General features: G+C 39.3%; 1 protein-coding gene across 3 annotated transcripts in view; it reads right to left on the reverse strand.

Annotated features, from left to right (window-relative positions):
• Nucleotides 1–18394, reverse strand: part of msh3 (mutS homolog 3 (E. coli)) — a 98906-nt gene that overhangs the window by 50966 nt on the left and 29546 nt on the right. For all 3 annotated transcript variants that reach the window (XM_061928766.2, XM_061928768.2, XM_061928767.2), the window contains exons 17-20: nt 14559–14675; nt 14250–14357; nt 11114–11228; nt 10661–10818 (exon numbers count right to left, since the gene is read on the reverse strand). In XM_061928766.2, coding sequence (XP_061784750.1) covers nt 10661–10818; nt 11114–11228; nt 14250–14357; nt 14559–14675 — 498 coding nt within the window. The remainder of the gene's footprint in view (nt 1–10660; nt 10819–11113; nt 11229–14249; nt 14358–14558; nt 14676–18394) is intronic.

The following is an 18394-nucleotide window of genomic DNA, read 5'->3' on the forward strand; positions in this document are numbered from 1 at the left end:
TACTGCGGCACTTTAAAAAACCAGGAACCCATTTGGGATTCAGCGCTGCTCAACTGACGGCGTGGCGCAGTGGAAGAATGGCCGTGCGCGACCCGAGGGTCCCTGGTTCAATCCCCACCTAGTACCAACCTCGTCATGTCCGTTGTGTCCTGAGCAAGACACTTCACCCTTGCTCCTGATGGGTGCTGGTTAGCGCCTTGCATGGCAGCTCCCTCCATCAGTGTGTGAACGTGTGTGTGAATGGGTAAATGTGGAAGTAGTGTCAAAGCGCTTTGAGTACCTTGAAGGTAGAAAAGCGCTATACAAGTACAACATTTATTTTCTTATTTTTTTATAATGATGCATAAACACTATCTTGGAACTTTCCAGATCGTTCACACATTTTTTTAACCCTTAGATGAATAAACAATAATATCTAATTGCATGACTGCGTGGGTTCCCTCCGGGTACTCCGGCTTCCTCCCACCTCCAAAGACATGCACCTGGGGATAAGTTGATTGGCAACACTAAATTGGCCCTAGTGTGTGAATGTGAGTGTGAATGTTGTCTGTCTATCTGTGTTGGCCCTGCGATGAGGTGGCGACTTGTCCAGGGTGTACCCCGCCTTCCGCCCGATTGTAGCTGAGATAGGCTCCAGCGCCCCCCGCGACCCCAAAGGGAATAAGCGGTAGAAAATGGATGGATGGATGCATGCCTGCACCAGTGGTGACATGCAGTTCATTTCAAAACACACTTTGAAATGCCTCTTTTTGGCGGCTGTTTCCATAACGACCATGAAGGGATGGAAGTTTTGTAACCTTCAGGACTTGATGCAGGAAAACACACACTGGAGCTGCATACATGCACATTTGCATCACATATACGCGGCACCTGCTGGCTTACACAACTGGAGTCTGCAGCCGAAGAGCGAAAAAACTAATCTATTCATGTACTGTATAGTATCATACAGATTGGGAAAAAAGTAAATTTTGTATTTGATCCCATGCCGCATTTGTATATATCCTCATGCGGACCAGCGCCCTCTGCAGTGGGCATTTGTTTTTGCTCCGTTTTTTTTGTGAACGTTACAAATTTCTGTTGAAAAATAGCCTTGTTATGCAACTAATAGAGCTTCTCAGCAGGATATACCCCCTTACAAAAGATACGAAAAGTTCAAAACTTTTACAGTAGGCTTATAGTAACAGAGAAAGACAGAATAAGAAACCTAAACATTAAAACATTTGGTTCTAGAGGACATGATCCCGTTCATCAGCCCCTTAATGCAGTCAAGTCTTCCATAACACTTAGCAAAGACAAACAATCCCAAAACAGAATGTTTCCAACTCAATGTTTGACAGTTGGGATAAGATGAAATTTTGCATGAAGCTCCATAACGACGACAGTTGATTGTTACCTCTGGACTAACGCACCTGGATTGAAAACCAGATCTCTTGAGTTCGTGTGTACGGCCGGAGAGGACCCTTCGTATCATGTATGAACCAGTCTCAACGTGTGGGATACAACCCGGAAGCAGATACCATACAATAAAAACGTAGCAACATTTGTCAGGAATTTTATTTGCTTCACAAATGAAAAGAACAGAACAGCTAAGGAAATGTAAAATGCCAGCTTAATTCAGACTCCCGAATGAAATACGAATTAGATGAAAGATAATAAAGAAGGTATATTAAAGGCGAAAAATAAAGCGTACACAAACCTCTTCACGCTCCTTTTGTGCACTCCAAACTGTATTTTGCACAACTTGCAAGATAGTCCAGACCATTGCAAACTTCATCTGGAACAGTATCAACCATGGCACGAACGGTCTTTTCCTTCGGATTCAAACTCCTTCCATCAATCGACAGAGTCTTATGAATGAACTCCGCCGGTCTGTCTTTGCTACAGCACAACATATCAGCTGTACAACACAGGGCTGATAACATTCTTACCAGCCCACAGGCCAAAGAGAAAGAGCATAGGCATTTGAGGGAAGCCCTTAAAACCTGTGGTTACCCCAGCTAGTCGTTTGTGAAACGTGCATCCAGTTCCAGAAACAACAAGAACGGTGGATGAGGAGGAAAAATGTGACATCTGCAAAAATATTGTCATTCCATATGTATCAGGTCTATCTAAGAAACTCAGAATAATTGTTAACCAACACAACATCTTAGTACACTTCAAACCAGGCAACATCTTGAGACAGTGACTAGTGCATCCTATAGACCGGACACCCCACACCCACAAAAACGATCTGGTGTAGACTATCCATTGGAATGATGAATGCACTGATTCATATATTGGGGAAACAAAACAACCACAAAGTCGACACATGGCACAGCATAGACCGACAAACTCTTCAGGCCAAGACTCATCTGTCTACTTGCGACTCAGGAAGAAACAGCACTTTTTTGAAAACAAAAATGTAAAGATTGTGGACAGGAAGCCACCAGCCGCTAGACTAGATCTGACCAATCCAAGTCTACACTAGATCTGACCAATCTGAGTCTTTGAGCATGAACTGATGAAGCCTACACAGATGAGAGGCGAAGCATCTTCTAAGACAAATCAAACAGTCTAGTTGCGATCGATTGAATGCCCCTCAGTGTATGGGAGGCACATGGCATATGAGCAATAGTTGCATTAGAGAAAGTACATGGACACTTGGACTTAACACATTGGTGTGAAAATACAAAAAACCTAACTATTTGAGAAATCAGACTAATTTAGTGCATGGAAAGGTAGTGAGTGCCGCTCACACTGTTTTGTGGCGGTCGGAGGAGCCGTAGGCGTAAATTGGTAGACACACTTACGTCAGTCTGCCGCAGGGCAGTTGTGGCTACAAATGTAGCTTACCGCGACAATGTCTGAACGTGGAGTGCATGAATGACGAGTTCTCAGATCTCTGTGAAGCGCTTTGAGTGTCTAAAAAAAGTGTTATATAAATCTAATCCATTATTATAATTAAGTGGGAGGGACTGTATCTGGGACAAGTGCTGTTGATCCAAAAAACAAGTTGGGTGTTTAAAGTATCCTCAGAGAGCACCATTTTTTTTACCTTTCGTGGGCACATAAACGATCAACTATTAACAGGAGTTTCCTCAATCAAATATAAATCCACAATTTAATATTATGTTTTTGTTTTGTATTATATTTCTGTAAGTTACAATAAACCTATTATAACAATTATGGACTGTTTATATATTTATAAGATCAAAAAATTGTTTTCCTCATTGTTTATGTATGGCGTGGCATCTAAAACTGTGTGAAACAGCACACTGCTTTAAAGCTCATTGACAATCAATCATGGGGATCAGTTCAGACAGGATAGTCCATTAAACACCCACACAGCATTTTATTACCCCTCACCATATCTGCTTCTAAACTATCCACACCATCCATTTCCTTGTCATTCATTAGAGCACAAAACTAACAAAATTAAACATCACAAGTCATAGGAGAGGGACTTAACTGACAAACTTTCTTTCTGTGACTTCAGTCCAAATTAGAAACTAATAGGATGATAGAGGTGACAGATGAGGTGAAGACAGGACAGCGCTCTTTTCTCTGCGGACACTACCGTAATTAGCTCTCAGATGCATTTTTCTAATAGACAGGGAATAATAACCCTCACCCCCAATCAAATCCCCTGGCTCAACAACACAGGAACTATCCCCTCCCACACGATCAAACACAGTCAGCCTCTGCAATATGATTCCTCTACCTAGAGCATGCAATAATTGCTTCCTAATTCCTAAACAAATGTTCACTCTAATGCTGACGTGCAAGTTTTTTAATGGCCACTTTTTCTGAAAAAATATTGTAGTTCAATTGCTGAGAAGCTCAACATTACGGTCTTCAACTGAACTGGTGGGTCATTGGCGTACAGCGGACAAACTATAATGTGTCTGTATTTTATTTATTTTTTTAAACTGTCACTATCATGAAACCTATATTTACTCTATAGACAGCTGTTACAAAAACAGCTATTAAAAGGATGATGGATGGAAAGAGAGGAAAATGGAGACCCAGGGCTAACATCAAAGACTGGACCAGGCTCAGCTACTGTGAATGCGTCAGAAAGGCACAAGATCGAGAGAAATGGCGATCCATTCAACTCAACCGGCAAACTGCAAATGAAACCTGATGATGATATTTACTCTATAGGGAATTTTTAGAGTAACATTTTAAAATTCTTAACTGTTATAGTAGAAGTGAACCATTGTCAAACATAGAAGGGATGAGCAACAACACTCAAGCTTAACTTTAATGACGAGTTAAGATGATTCATGACGCATATAACTTTTTGACATCAACAGTCATACACATGTAAAAACAAGTTAACCACTGTAAAATATACAACAAATCACTATACCTTAATTGTTATAGCCAGTGAGAAATAGGCTCCAGCGACCCCCCAGCGACCCCGAAAGGGACAAGCGGTAGAAAATAGATGGATGGATGGGTTATGACATTCTGTATGTACAGTAAGGCTGTCTTCGACTAAAGATTTTCATAGCTGAATCTGATTTGTTAGATTTTGCCTACAGTCGACTATCGGTCGACTCTATGGCATTGTTTTTTTTTATAAGATAAAATAAGCAGATTGTGACAATTGTAGTGTATAGTGAGTGGGCACTAGGCGTCAATATAACGTCACATGATCTGTGATTCTTTCAGATGCTTACACAGGAATAGTCTTTCATTAAAGTGAACAAAACAGAGATCTCATTTGCAACTTTTCTCACCTTAAGAAAAGGCTATACCACTCTAATGAACAAATAAACACAAGGTGGATTGGATTGTTTAGGGAGGTCCTCGGCTCAATCTAGTGGTATGTGGATAAGACATCAAACTTGACTACGAAGTAAAAGATGTAACAAAGTTTCTGTATGGGAATCTGCAAAAAGATCATAACCTTTACCAGCAAAAAGAGCTACACAAGGCGGTGCGTCCGCGTGTCCGTCATGTCCAATTGCCAATGAATTCCACCTGTGCCTATGGTAGGATTCAGACGGCCAGAGGCGCACGGTGCCAGGGAGACCTTCCCGTCTGACTGTGGGGCTTCCTGACAAGCCCGGTCCCGCAAGAAGAAACACCTTACCAACACTGTTAGTAAAAGCTTCTTGTGTGCAGATAAATACGTTTTAAAGGGAAAACATACCACCAGCTGTTTTAGACATGTGACATCTCACCAGGAATCAGCGATCACTTTGTAGTGACAGACGAAATTTTAAGCCATAAAGAATTATCTCTTATTCTATAAAAAATATTTGTTTGCACACACAAATCTTGTACTAATGATAAACGCAATCGATTAATTCTCCCATCACACCTGCTGTAAGCAGGGCCTCAGCAGGTACTCAACTCCACCTCCCTCCCATGGGGTTTAATGTCTGACGATTCGACTGCAAGATTGAAAGTCGAATCAGACTCCTCCGAATCGAATCGTCGACTATTTGAAGACAGCCCAAATTACAGTATTCTTCTTTTCTTTTTATGTTCTTAACACCTCTTTGTTTCTTTTCCTTTTGAAAAAAGTGGAACAAAAATCCAGAAAAAAAGTTGAATAAAATGCAAAACAGGCACATACTTTTATGACTTTAGAGGCATATTTTTCCGATTCCAAATTGTATTGCCGCAGTGGACTTTGACTTGAAAGGTTCCACTGGTCAAATAAAAAATAGGACAATATTCATGAATGTTAGTGGTCAAACTGTATGTATTTGTACAGTACTTGTCACAAGTTTCCGTACCTTATTGCTATTCAATCAGCAAGTGTGTCTGAATGTTTGACTGGTACTGAATGTGTGTTAACTACTTACAAGCTGACTCAAAGGCTATATTTACATGAACTGCAATAACTGAATATTGACATTTTTTTACAGATTAAAAAATACCACTGTCTCACCAATGTCTACATGAGAGGTTTAGAGAGTATTCCAATCATAATCCTGTTTAGAGTTATGAACTAGTGCGAGAATGAACTCGCTACCCACTCTACGTAGTCATACATTCCTTTTGGAATGTAATCATGCCCATTGGTTTTGAAATTGGAAGCAGAGCTACAGTTGTTTTTTTCAGTCCACAAACATGTCTCTTTTTTGCAGTCATCCTGTCCTGGTTTAGTCTTTAGTCTGCGGGTATCAGAAAATCTAATTTGATGCTTTTTAATGCTTTTTATAATGCAACATAAAACAATTTTAATGGCCATGATATCCTATTGCAGATCTTTATTATGTAGTGGGTACTGAAAGTATTCAGACTCCTTTAATTTTTTCACTCTGTGTCATTGCAGCCTTTGCTAAATAAAAAAAAATAAAAAGAAGAAAAGAAGAAATGTTTGCTCATTGCTCAATACTTTGTTGATGCATCTTTGGCAGCAGTTACAACCTCAAGTCTTTTTGAATATGATGCCACAAGCTTGGCACACTTATCTTTGGGCAGTTTCGGCCATCCTTCTTTACCCATTTCTCTTTGCAGCACCTTTCAAGCTACATCAAGTTGGATGGAAGCGTTGGTTTTCATCCATAATGTCTCTGTACTTTGCTGCATTCATCTTAGTCTAGTCAGGGAAGTGACCAAGAACTCGATGGTCACTCTTGTCAGAGCTACAGCCTTCCTTTGTGGAAAGAGGAGAACCTCCAGAAGGACAGCCATCTCTGCAGTAAACCACTTATTAGGCCTGTATGATATAGTGGCCAGACGGAATCCATTTCTTAGTAAAAAGTTTGTTAAAATGCCATGAAAAACAAAACTATCTGGTCTGATGAGACAAAGCTTGAACTCTTTGGCGTGAATGCCAGGCATCATGTTTGGAGGAAACCAAGCACCGCTCATCACCAGGCCAATACCATCCCTAGAGTGAAGCATGTTGGTGGCAGCATCATGCTCTGGGGATGTTTTTCAGCGGCAGGAATTGGGAGACTAGTCAGGGTAGAGGGAAAGATGAATGCAGCAATGTATAGAGACATCCTAGATAAAAACAATGCTTTCCATTCAATCTGATGGCGCTTGAGAAGTGCTGCAAAGAGGACTACGTAAAGAAGAATGGGTGAAACTACCCAAAGATAGGTGTGCTAAGCTTGTGGCATCGTATTCATAAAGACTTGAGGCTGTAATTGCTGCCAAAGTATTAAGCAAATGGTCTGAATACTGATGTACATGTGATTTTTGAGTTAGTTTTTTTTAAATAAATTTGCAAAAAATTGGACATTTGTTTTTTTCTTGCTGAGTGTACAATAATGAGAAATAAAATTTATGTTTTTGATTTTAGCAAATGGCTGCAATGAAACAAAGAGTGAAAAATTCAAAGGGGCCTGAATACTTTCCGTACCCACTGTATATAGTCAAAAGCATAAATATGTCTCTACAAACAAAATTATAAGCATTTGACAATAATAATGTTAAATAGTTGAAAAGTTTGCATAAACCCTGGCTGAATTGAGCAATAATGTAATCATAATATGTAGTAATAACAATGCAAGTAACCCTTTCAAACGCACTGTGTTTACTATAGTATTTTTTATCATCGTAATTGGAAGGTTAATAACTTAATCATCCTAAATAGGTAAACAAATATAAATAAAAAATTGACTCTCAATATTTGTTAGCAAAAATTGCATTTCAATTAATATTGAACATCTTGAAGTGCAGTTTTTTCCCCAATTGGAAAAACTGGGTCAGGTGTTTTGTTTTGTTTTTGTCTTTTTCTATTGGGAAAAAAGTGTTACCTAGGGGTGAGTTTGCATTGCTTATGTCAATAAAAGTCGATCACAGTCCTGTTTACATCAAATGAAACCTCATTCTTCTTAGGTAAAAAATGTAAGTGCAAAACGCACTCACGCACACACAGAAATACACGCTCCCGGTATGCTGACAGGGTTTTGGCTCCCACTGAGTTAATTCATAAGAACATGCTTAAACCCACAAAAAGGGACTATTACGCACATCTGCAAGACATAATGTCTAAGCACAGAGTGCAGAAGAGTGCAGCACAGCCACAAACACAGGCAGAATATTGTAGATTGTATAGTTGGGAGTGGAAAGTGGAAATAGAGCTTAATAGACTTCAAGGATCTCCTCCATGAAGACGCGCATGTATTGTATTATGTGAGGGCTCCCATGCCGCTGCACCACGGTTCATCTCCCGTGTGGTAAAGGACACGATGAGATTACCACGGATTAGTCTGAGAGTCACTCCTAAAAATACACTTCACATGATGATACTAGGAGACAGTTTATCCTTTTTTTCTTTTTTTTTTTGTTGCTCTTCAGGTTGTCAGACAAACTCGTCACATGCAATTACTCTAATAGGAAATAACAGCGCTTCAGTGTCGCCATAGCAACTGTCCATCAATAGCCAGAGAAATACTGTCATTTTCCATGTTGCTGTTGCGAACTCTCACCAAGCATTTCATTAGGGACACTTAGCCTTTCTTGATATTATTAGCAGTAGCATTGAGGCACTTATATATTTATACATGGAATTACTTATTAATATGAATAACATTATTATTATTATTCAAGTCAGGAGGCAGGAATAAAAGGGGCGCTCCAGTCATTTGTTCTATTTGTGTTCCATCTATTAAAAGGAGAGAACTACACCTTTTTTTGGAGTTTTGCCGTTCACAATCCTTATGATAGACACGTGTTTTTGTTTTTTTTGTTGCATTCTAACTTGTAATAATCGGCTCGTTTTAGGTGCCTAGCAAAGCAGCTAATTGGAGCAATTCATCCTGCCTCTAAATCACAAATGCATCCAAAAACCGCCAACAATACTTCATTTACGTTCCGTAAACTGTATAATAACCAAGCTGCAGCGACATTGTTATTGTAACTCATCGCCTTGCTATCTTCTGCCTTACCGTTACAATCATAATACAGTATCTGTGAAATATTAGCCCACATTTAATTTTTTGTTTTTACACAACTAACAATGTATGTAGTTGTGATAACAAGCATGACATGCTGCATAGCGACTTACTCGATGAACAGTTGTTTGGTCAAGCTGACCGGGGACGTTTCTTCCCAGTTAATTTTGAGCAAGCACTCCATTTCTGTCAACATAGCTTGGCTCCAAGCGCCACATTTACACAGTTAAGACTCTCTTGGCTTCCGTCTGCTCCAACATTTCACCCTCTCTTCTTGCTCGCTAAGCCAGCAGTTTGTGAATCCAAGTCTGCCATGATTCTAACATACACATTTGTTTCCGGAAGGAGGAAGAGCGCTGCTTTGAGCGTGCAAATAAATGCGCAAAGGATATAGCTTTCGGAATTGCAAAAATTACCAAAATACGGTAACAATTGTACATATTACATATGGTTATGAATGTGTCTGTTGCTATATACCTGTATATACTTGCAGCGTATATATAAAACGTTAATGGAGGTCTTTGAAGGCTACAACGGTGACTCCCATTAGCCGCATCTTGCAAATGTTTTTTCTATGGCTGTCAGTGCTTAATGTTTATAATCAAATTAATCACACTCTTGGTTAGTTTTTGCTTGCATAAATAAAATGTTCTCAAGTAAATACCCGGATATTTGAAAACATATGCTTCTGTATCGTATGACCCATCACTAACAGTCACTGATATCCTTTTAATATTTTAATATTTTATAATAGTCAAATGGTATTCTAAGAATCGCTCCTCATAAAAATCTATTATTTTACTTAATTATGTTATAATCACAAATTCTGCCTTTTTTCTCATAATATTCAGACTTTATTCTTATAAAATTCTGCCTTTTGAAAATATTACAATGTTATCCTCTTCAAATTCAGACTTTTTTTTCACATATTACTACATTTTTATCCTAAATGTTATATTATTATGAATACAAATATTATTGCCATCCAAATATGGAAATAATATTAATAGGGAAGGTCCATTAATGTAGTGTATTTCATTGACCTCTAGGTACATGTTTTAATTGAACAATCACTTATATATTCTCATCAAATATGATCTAGTATGACCCATCACTAACAGTCACTGATATCCTTTTAATATTTTAATATTTTATAATAGTCAAATGGTATTCTAAGAATCGCTCCTCATAAAAATCTATTATTTTACTTAATTATGTTATAATCACAAATTCTGACTTTTTTCTCATAATATTCAGACTTTATTCTTATAAAATTCTGCCTTTTGAAAATATTACAATGTTATTCTCTTCAAATTCAGACTTTTTTTTCACATATTACTACATTTTTATCCTAAATGTTTTATTATTATGAATAAAAATATTATTGCCATCCAAATATGGAAATAATACTAATAGGGAAGGTCCATTAATGTAGTGTATTTCATTGACCTCTATGTACATGTTTTAATTGAACAATCATTTATATATTCTCATCAAATATGATCTAGTTTATGGACGGCGTGGCGAAGTTGGTAGAGTGGCCGTGCCAGCAATCGGAGGGTTGCTGGTTACTGGGGTTCAATCCCCACCTTCTACCATCCTAGTCACGTCCGTTGTGTCCTTGGGCAAGACACTTCACCCCTTGCTCCTGATGGCTGCTGGTTAGCGCCTTGCATGGCAGCTCCCGCCATCAGTGTGTGAATGTGTGTGTGAATGGGTGAATGTGGTAATACTGTCAAAGCGCTTTGAGTACATTGAAGGTAGAAAAGCGCTATACAAGTATAACCCATTTATCATTATTATATTCCTACCTGGTATAAATGCCATCCAAAATGCCCAGACGGGCCTCAGAGCTTGGCACGTAGGAGCCCATCTGTGCCATTACACAGATGAGAGCCACCTGGCGAATATAGGAGCTCTTCCCGCCCATGTTTGGACCTGTGATGATCATTGTTCTCTTTCTATCACCCTGCAGTGAGGTAGGAGAAGAGAGGAGAGCAGTTGTCACAGACAGAAGGACAACGACAGATATAATAAGCTATTTGGATGATGTCCTGCACAACCCAGGAGGTGGGTGGACTAGAAGCTTTGGCTTGTTGCAACATGAACCCACTCAAAATATTGATGTTGGAGACAGTTGGCACATCTGTTTTTTGTGTGAGAAAGCATGCATTTGTGCAACTGCAATCTTGTTTCAGACCTGTGTATGCAAACATCTGTTTGTTTTCGCTTTACTTTTTGTCAATGCCTTTGTGTGTACATACCTGCAGTTGTGTACAGTTTGGCACAAACTGACTGTGCTGTCCCATTAGTAGGTCTATAGCTGGGTGCCTGCCATCCCGGATGACAATCTGACGTTCACTGTCGCACACCTCTGGCCTGCAGCATCACAAAACAAGTGTGAATTGCAGACAAACGTTCAATGAATAGCATATTTCTTAACAAAAACAATAATTCAGTTTAGTAATATTGCTTCACTAAGCTATTCAATTCAAAAGTAAACATTTGTACGCATGCACTACACTAAAAACCTTTAGCATAAATGTATGACACATTTAAGGAAGTTATATTAAAGTGCGACTTGAACATATTGCAAATGTAAACAGTCCTTATCATAACACGTGTATATATGTGTATTGTTATATACTTATTAATATTATACTACAAGCCTTAGTATCAAAATCATTTATTTTCATAAAATTAGGACTTATTTCCTAAAAATATTGCAATGTTACTCTCATTAAATTCAGGCTTTTTTGTCATAATATTCCAACTGTACTATCTTAAAGTTGAAAGTGTTTTCTTGTAATATTCCAACTATTTTTGACTTATTAATCAATTTTGTCATAAATATATTACTTTTTCCCTCATAACATCATACCAATGCAATTTATTAGCATTAAACTTTTTTCTGTAATTTTAAGAACTTTATTCTCTTAAACTTAAGATTTTTTTTCATATTACAAACATACTCTCATAAAATTAGGACTTTTTTGTTATAAAATGACGATACTCATACGTGACGTATTTCTATAATATAACAACAATCCTCAATTTAGTTTATAGAGTAACATTTTTATATTATAAGACAATTTTTCTAATCAAATTCCCACTTTATTCTTAAAAAAATGGAAGGGTCTTTTATAGAATAGAATAGAATAGAATAGAATAGAAAGTACTTTATTGATCCCTGGGGGAAATTCAGCACCACAATTTGCTCACAATAGACAAGAATAATAATAAATGATATCCTAACTATAATTACGTTATTTTTATTTTCATTGTATACTTAATTTATTTATAATTGTATTTCCAGTGTGGCCCTAATAGTGACATAGAAGTGCAGTAAGGTTTTTAACATAAGGGCTCATATGGAGATGTGTGGCCTTGGGTCACGCAACTTGGACTAAAGTCAGACTTGAGTTGCAATTTTGATGACTTTGGACTCGACTTGAGGATATCATCAAGGACTTGGACTTTGACATCACTAAATCTGGACTTGACTCAGACTTTAGCATTGCTATTTCGTAGGACATGGGAGATTTATTTATTTTGGAGATTAAGGGCTTGATTTATTAAGATCCAAATCCACACTCTAAACAGTGTGTGCAAAAAATAAAATAGTTTGTACTATGACTGGGCGTGTTGCGTGTGATCACTAACACTATGTGCGCAATTGAAAAGTGGCGCAGACCGCCTTATTTAAATGAGGACTTTGGGTGCATATGGGGCTTTTAACACAAAGGCAGTTGATCATTTTTCTACACATTCTGTTTTCTGACTCCACAGCATTGACAGCCTCGCACACTTTATCTCACTCAACGCTTTTTCGTTCAATGGAAACGCCAGAGGACAGCATGCCAACGAATATATTTGGGCGCGCCTTCACTTCAGCAAGAAGCACCTCCAATTCCTTGTTGGAGAATTCCTTCATTTTCGTTGCCTTGCTCATTAGCTTTGTGTTTTTTGATTGTGCTGAGTGTGGGATCTTAGGCGCATGGCTATTTTAAATATCATTTGCATTTTTAATTGGGGGCATGGACAGGGAGTGGTCAGCGACTCCGGCATGTGCACCCAATTCCACGTTGTTTGGGATGTACAAAAGAAATGTGCTTGGAGTAAAGCGTGCGCACACTTTAATACATCTACATTTTTTTGTTCGTACAAAGTTTTCTGGATTTGAGCGTACAACATTTTTTAAATAGATAATCCAGCCATGCCTTGGGGCATGAGGCCCCAAGGCATGTCCCATGCAACTGCAAATCACTGTCAAGTTGACCAACATCTCATTTTACAGCGACAACCTATCCAACCAATCTACTATCCAGATGAGAGACATTATTTATAATCTATGATTAACTTTCACCAGCTCAAAGGTGATGCAGTAGCTCACCAGCTCATTATGCCAGTAGCTGCATAAGCCAGTTATTTCTCTGTGATCAAGGTGCCACTAAAAATACTTCCTCTGCGTTAGCTCTTATAATAACAATGACGCTATTACTTGGTTAATATTCAGGTCACGACATCTAAATGAAGTATTGTTGGCATTTTTTGGATGTTTTTTAGAGGGCTTTATGGGCGTGTTAGAGTATTCCCATTAGCTGCATTGTACTTGCGTATTTATAACAACTCTATAATGCATTAAAAAAAATAAAAACATGTGTGTTCTTACATTAGGATTGTAGAATCTTTTTTTTCCAGAAAAAAACTGCACTTCCCTTTTAACAGACTCAGCGACTTGGAGGAACTCGAAAATACCAAGTCAGTGACTCGACCTGTCTTGCCTTGAGACTAGACTTGATTTGGATTTGGGATTAAAGACTTGCAATAAACTGACTTACTACCACCTCTGCTGATATGACAATAGCTTTATATTGTTATACTTTGGCTAAAATTACTGGATTTTACAGATTATATTAGCAACCTAGACTGAAGTGTCATTACAGGCCCACATAACACAACACATCAAATTATCATATGGTCTAAACTGCAAAACAAAATCAAAATATTCATACATTGTACAGAAATGTAAGGGCTTTTGATATTGCAGTAGAGTGACACACAAACAACAATGTTATTGTTGCAGATTTTGCTTGCTTGTGATCCTGACAAAACTCTGTGTTATGTAGAGTGTGGGAATGTGTGCGCACGTGTGTGCGTGTGTGTGTGTTACTCTCTCAGTGAGTGGGAGAGATGTTGGCGTTGTGGCTGAGCACACTGCTGAGCCCGATGTACACACCCACGCAAAGCCTGCCCGAGACTATAGGACACGACACGGTAAACACACACATACATTATTATAGTACATGTACACTGTATATAAATACGCCTTCAAGCAGTGCACACACACATACAATACAAGTAGACAGTATAATTATGGTCACCATGAGAGGACATCACCTGCAATAGTCCCCTTGTTTGGCTACCTCAGCCAATGAGAAAAGACAGTCCATGGTTGCTAGGTGACTAATAGCCCTTTTCATGGTGTGATAGTGCTCCCCGAACTCACTGGAAGAGAGCAAGGAAAGGAAGGAAGAGATTTGCAAGTGTAAATTAGTCAAAACGCGTAAAATGTATTCTCAGATGATGACACGCTGCTGGTGCATTTAAAAAGAGCATGATTATGGCATCATTCACAACTGACTGCGTGCTCCAAGCTAGTTTTTATTTAAATAAATGAATGTATGTGTGAATGCGCATGTGTCATACTCCATAAATGTGGTCCACTCCTTCTGGCAGTCCAGCAGCAGCTGTTCTCGGAGCTGCAGCAGCTTCTTGAGGCGCTCCACTAGAAATGGAGAATGATACCTGCCGACTGTTTTGGTGCTGCACAGCAATGAAGAAGAGATTAGGTGGGGATGTTAAATAATAAATCAAACCAATAATAAATGCAAATACATCTAATATCATACAGTACAGAGAGTTTAGGAGAAACTAAACACTTCGGACCCTTCCCCCCCTCCTCCTTTTGCAAGTCGCGTTCCTGTTCTGTAACCTTGTACAATGTTCCTTCCATCCATCCATCCATCCATCCATCCATCCATCCATCCAACCATCCAACCATCCAACCATCCATTTTCTGCCGCTTGTCCCTCTCGGGGTCGCGTGGGGTGCTGGAGCCTATCCTGGCTACATTCGGGCGGAAGGAGGGGTACATGCTCGACAAGTCTCCACCTCATCGCAGGGCCACCAGAGAGACAGAAACCATTCACACTCACATTCACACACTAGGGCAGTGGTTCTTAACCTGGGTTCGATCAAACCCTAGGTGTTCGGTGAGTCGGCCTGATTTGCAGGTGTGTAATTTGTTGTGAGTTCATGCACTGTGTTGGTTTTGTTCTTGGAACAAGGTGATGTTCATGCACGGTTCATTTTGTGCACCAGTAAAAAAACATAAATTTGTCATGAATTTGAAAAAAAAAAACATTTTATTTTTCACTAAAGAAGGGTTCGGTGAATGCGCATATGAAACTGGTGGGGTTCGGTACCTCCAACAAGATTAAGAACTACTGCACTAGGGCAAATTTAGCATTTAGTGACAATCAACCTATAAAGTTCCTTAGTTCCTTCCTTCCTTCCTTTCTTCCTCCCTTCCATATTACCTGTACAGGCAATGTTTTAAACAAGATTTTAACATTCTGTCATACAAGTGTTGTAAAGGCATAATTTCTTCTTCTTAGGTTCTGCCTAGTCGATGTCAACCTTGGATGATATCATGCACCAGTCTTCTCCACTCTGCTCTTTCCACCACTCTATCTCTTAGCTCAGCTAATGTCATTCCTATTGTTTTTGTAATTCCTTCCATTCACCTTTGCCTTTGTCTTCCTTTTCGACGTTTCCCCTCACATTTTCCAAGGATGATGTTTCAAGCATAATGCAGAGTGTGAATTTTACCCATCTTCTTGATAAACAACTGACCTTACCGTTGTTGGAGCGCAGCACCTCACTACTCTGATTCAAACAGTAAAAACATACTGAAGGTCAAAGCAAATATGTAGATTATTGCACCCTTGGGCACAATGAATTTTCAGCTGTCGGTATTGTTAGAATAATTGTTTCTAAATTATCACAAACATTTTGTGAGGTTCTGGTGAGAAGACAAAAGCTGTCTTTGAAACCTACCAAGAGTAAGGCTCGTAAAACTCCACTGTGTAGGGGGGGAAAGCATGATGAAGGTGTTCCTGTGTTTTTTCATGTATGGTAATCGACAGAAAGATATTGTTCTAACCCAAGGACTTCAAAGCGGAGAGAAGACAGGATCTGCCCAATTTCCAGACGACCTCTTTTTGAACCTCCTTTTTGAACTGGTTTACGAACGTCTTTTTTAACTATTTTATGGACCTCTTTTTGAACTATTTTACGAACTCTTTTTGAACTGACCTTTTCTGTGAATTGTTTACAACCTTTTCTGTGAACTTTTTGCGAGCTTTGTCCTTTGGAAACAGCGGTGGCCATGTGGTCGGGGAGGGTCCAAAATAAAAGAAGGAGGTGTGCAATCTTTTGGCAGAGCGTGCTGAGGTACTGTGGAAGGGTACAGTGTACAGACGACTCTCCTCAATATTAAGTCCAAATTGAATTCTGTCTCTGTTTAATTCTTTGCCTCTTGTCTTGTTTAATAGATGTCATCAGTGTTTGAACCTGACAGGTATCCTCACAAATATTGCTTTTGTGCCTTTGATCTTAATTTCAAAGTTCTAAACAGTTATTTAGGGAGTCCAATAATTAGTAGGGTATGCACCTGGGGATAAATTGATTGGCAACCCTAATTTGGCCCTAGTGTGTGAACGTGAGTGTGAATGCGGTCTGTCTATCTGTGTTGGCCCTGCGATGAGGTGGAGACTTGTCCAGGGTGTACCCCGCCTTCCGCCCGAGTGCAGGTGGATAGGCTCCAGCGACCCCACACGACCCCAAAAGGGACAAGCGGTAGAAAATGGATGGATGAATTATTGGTATACATTGGTTTGGTTCAGGACAGCACGGTGGACAGGGGTTGGTGGGTGTGCCTCACAATATTTTAGCGTGGACTGTAACTTGGGGGTAACAAAGTCGACTGACGACCGCAGCTGTTCACGTATTTCTGACAGTCTGAGCGTTGCAGAGATGCCCTTGATAATTAAAATTAAGTTAATTAGTAATTAACTAATGACAGGATTATGGATATCTTTAAATATTCTTATTTACCAAAATCGCAAAAGGACAAAAGTCCTACATAACATTTAAAACATTTAAACATGTGTGGACTGTGGGAGAAACTGCAAGGGAAAATCTTGCTGTTTTTGACCGCATGAGTTTCACACCAACCGCTAAGTAGCGCAGCTAACGTTTTAAAGCAAAGGTATAGGTAAATAAAGATTATTGATGCTGACCACCCCACAAATGTGAGTAGTGCCATTTATTAAAGGGGACCCATGAGGAATGTCGTCTTTTCTCACTTATAAATCTTGTCACAATGTTGGATACTTAACATTGTCAAAGCATCATATTCATAAGCCTCTTCTGCTTCAGGCTATACCTTAAATGTGGATAATGCGCTTTGAATCTCTAGAGAAAAAAACAACAATGGAACCTCGATTCACGAACACCTCTATTTGTGTTCTTTTCGGTCTACGAACTTTGAGATTGAGCCAAACATACTTTGGTGTGCCACCAATGTCTCTGTGTGCGGTCACCTCATTCATTTTTTAATTATTTGTTTTAAAAAATTGCCTCTGCAACCATTATGGAGCCATTTTCAAGAGGCAGGCCCCCAACGTCACATGCCGTTTTTATTTTTGATTAGAGTACCACTCTCTGTGGTGACGCTTAAAGCACATGGATTGGCTCAGATGTATGGCAAAAACAAGTCCACACTTGCAACCATTATCAAAAAAGGACGTTTTAATGGTGGCTGACTTTGTCGAAGGAGTTAAATATCTTCGTAAGGACAGAGAGAACGTGCAAGACGATGTAGATAAGCTGTTGCTAGTGTAGCTAAATGAGAAGCATTTCCAAAGTTAGAGAAGGCTTGCCATTTATATGGCGACTTGACTTCCAAAAGTGAGCATGCTGGAACCAGCACGGAACAAAAGTTTAAGGCGAGCCGTGAATGTTTGGAAAAGTTTCAAAAGAGGAGCTGCATGCTGCTTGGACAACGCTGACGTTTCAACTTGGATTTTATCCGTGAAGGGGGATTTCTACCAGCTTTTTAGCTGTGCTAAGACCGGACTTTTTTAGAAGAAGATACCAGACGGGACCTTTCTTACAGCAAAGAAGAATGCAGTACCGGGACACAAGCCGATGCAGGAGCCCCTCACACTGCTAGTTTGTGCTAATGCCAATGCTGGCGGTGGCTGGAACATGTGGAAGGGGACGCTCTGCTTGTTTACCACTCCCAGACTGTTTAACAAATGCCACAAACATTCAAGGACACAAGGTAAAAGGAATGTATTCTTGTTTTATTGTAGCAACATGTTTGGTAACATTTTGAAGTGCACTAAAGGGACTTTTGTGTATGTGCAGACGCATTGAAAGTCAAGCTGGCTGTTTTTGCGATGTTTGAATGAAAA

This window comes from Nerophis lumbriciformis, linkage group LG33, assembly GCF_033978685.3.
Source record: "Nerophis lumbriciformis linkage group LG33, RoL_Nlum_v2.1, whole genome shotgun sequence".
In the NCBI taxonomy this organism is placed as follows: domain Eukaryota; kingdom Metazoa; phylum Chordata; class Actinopteri; order Syngnathiformes; family Syngnathidae; genus Nerophis; species Nerophis lumbriciformis.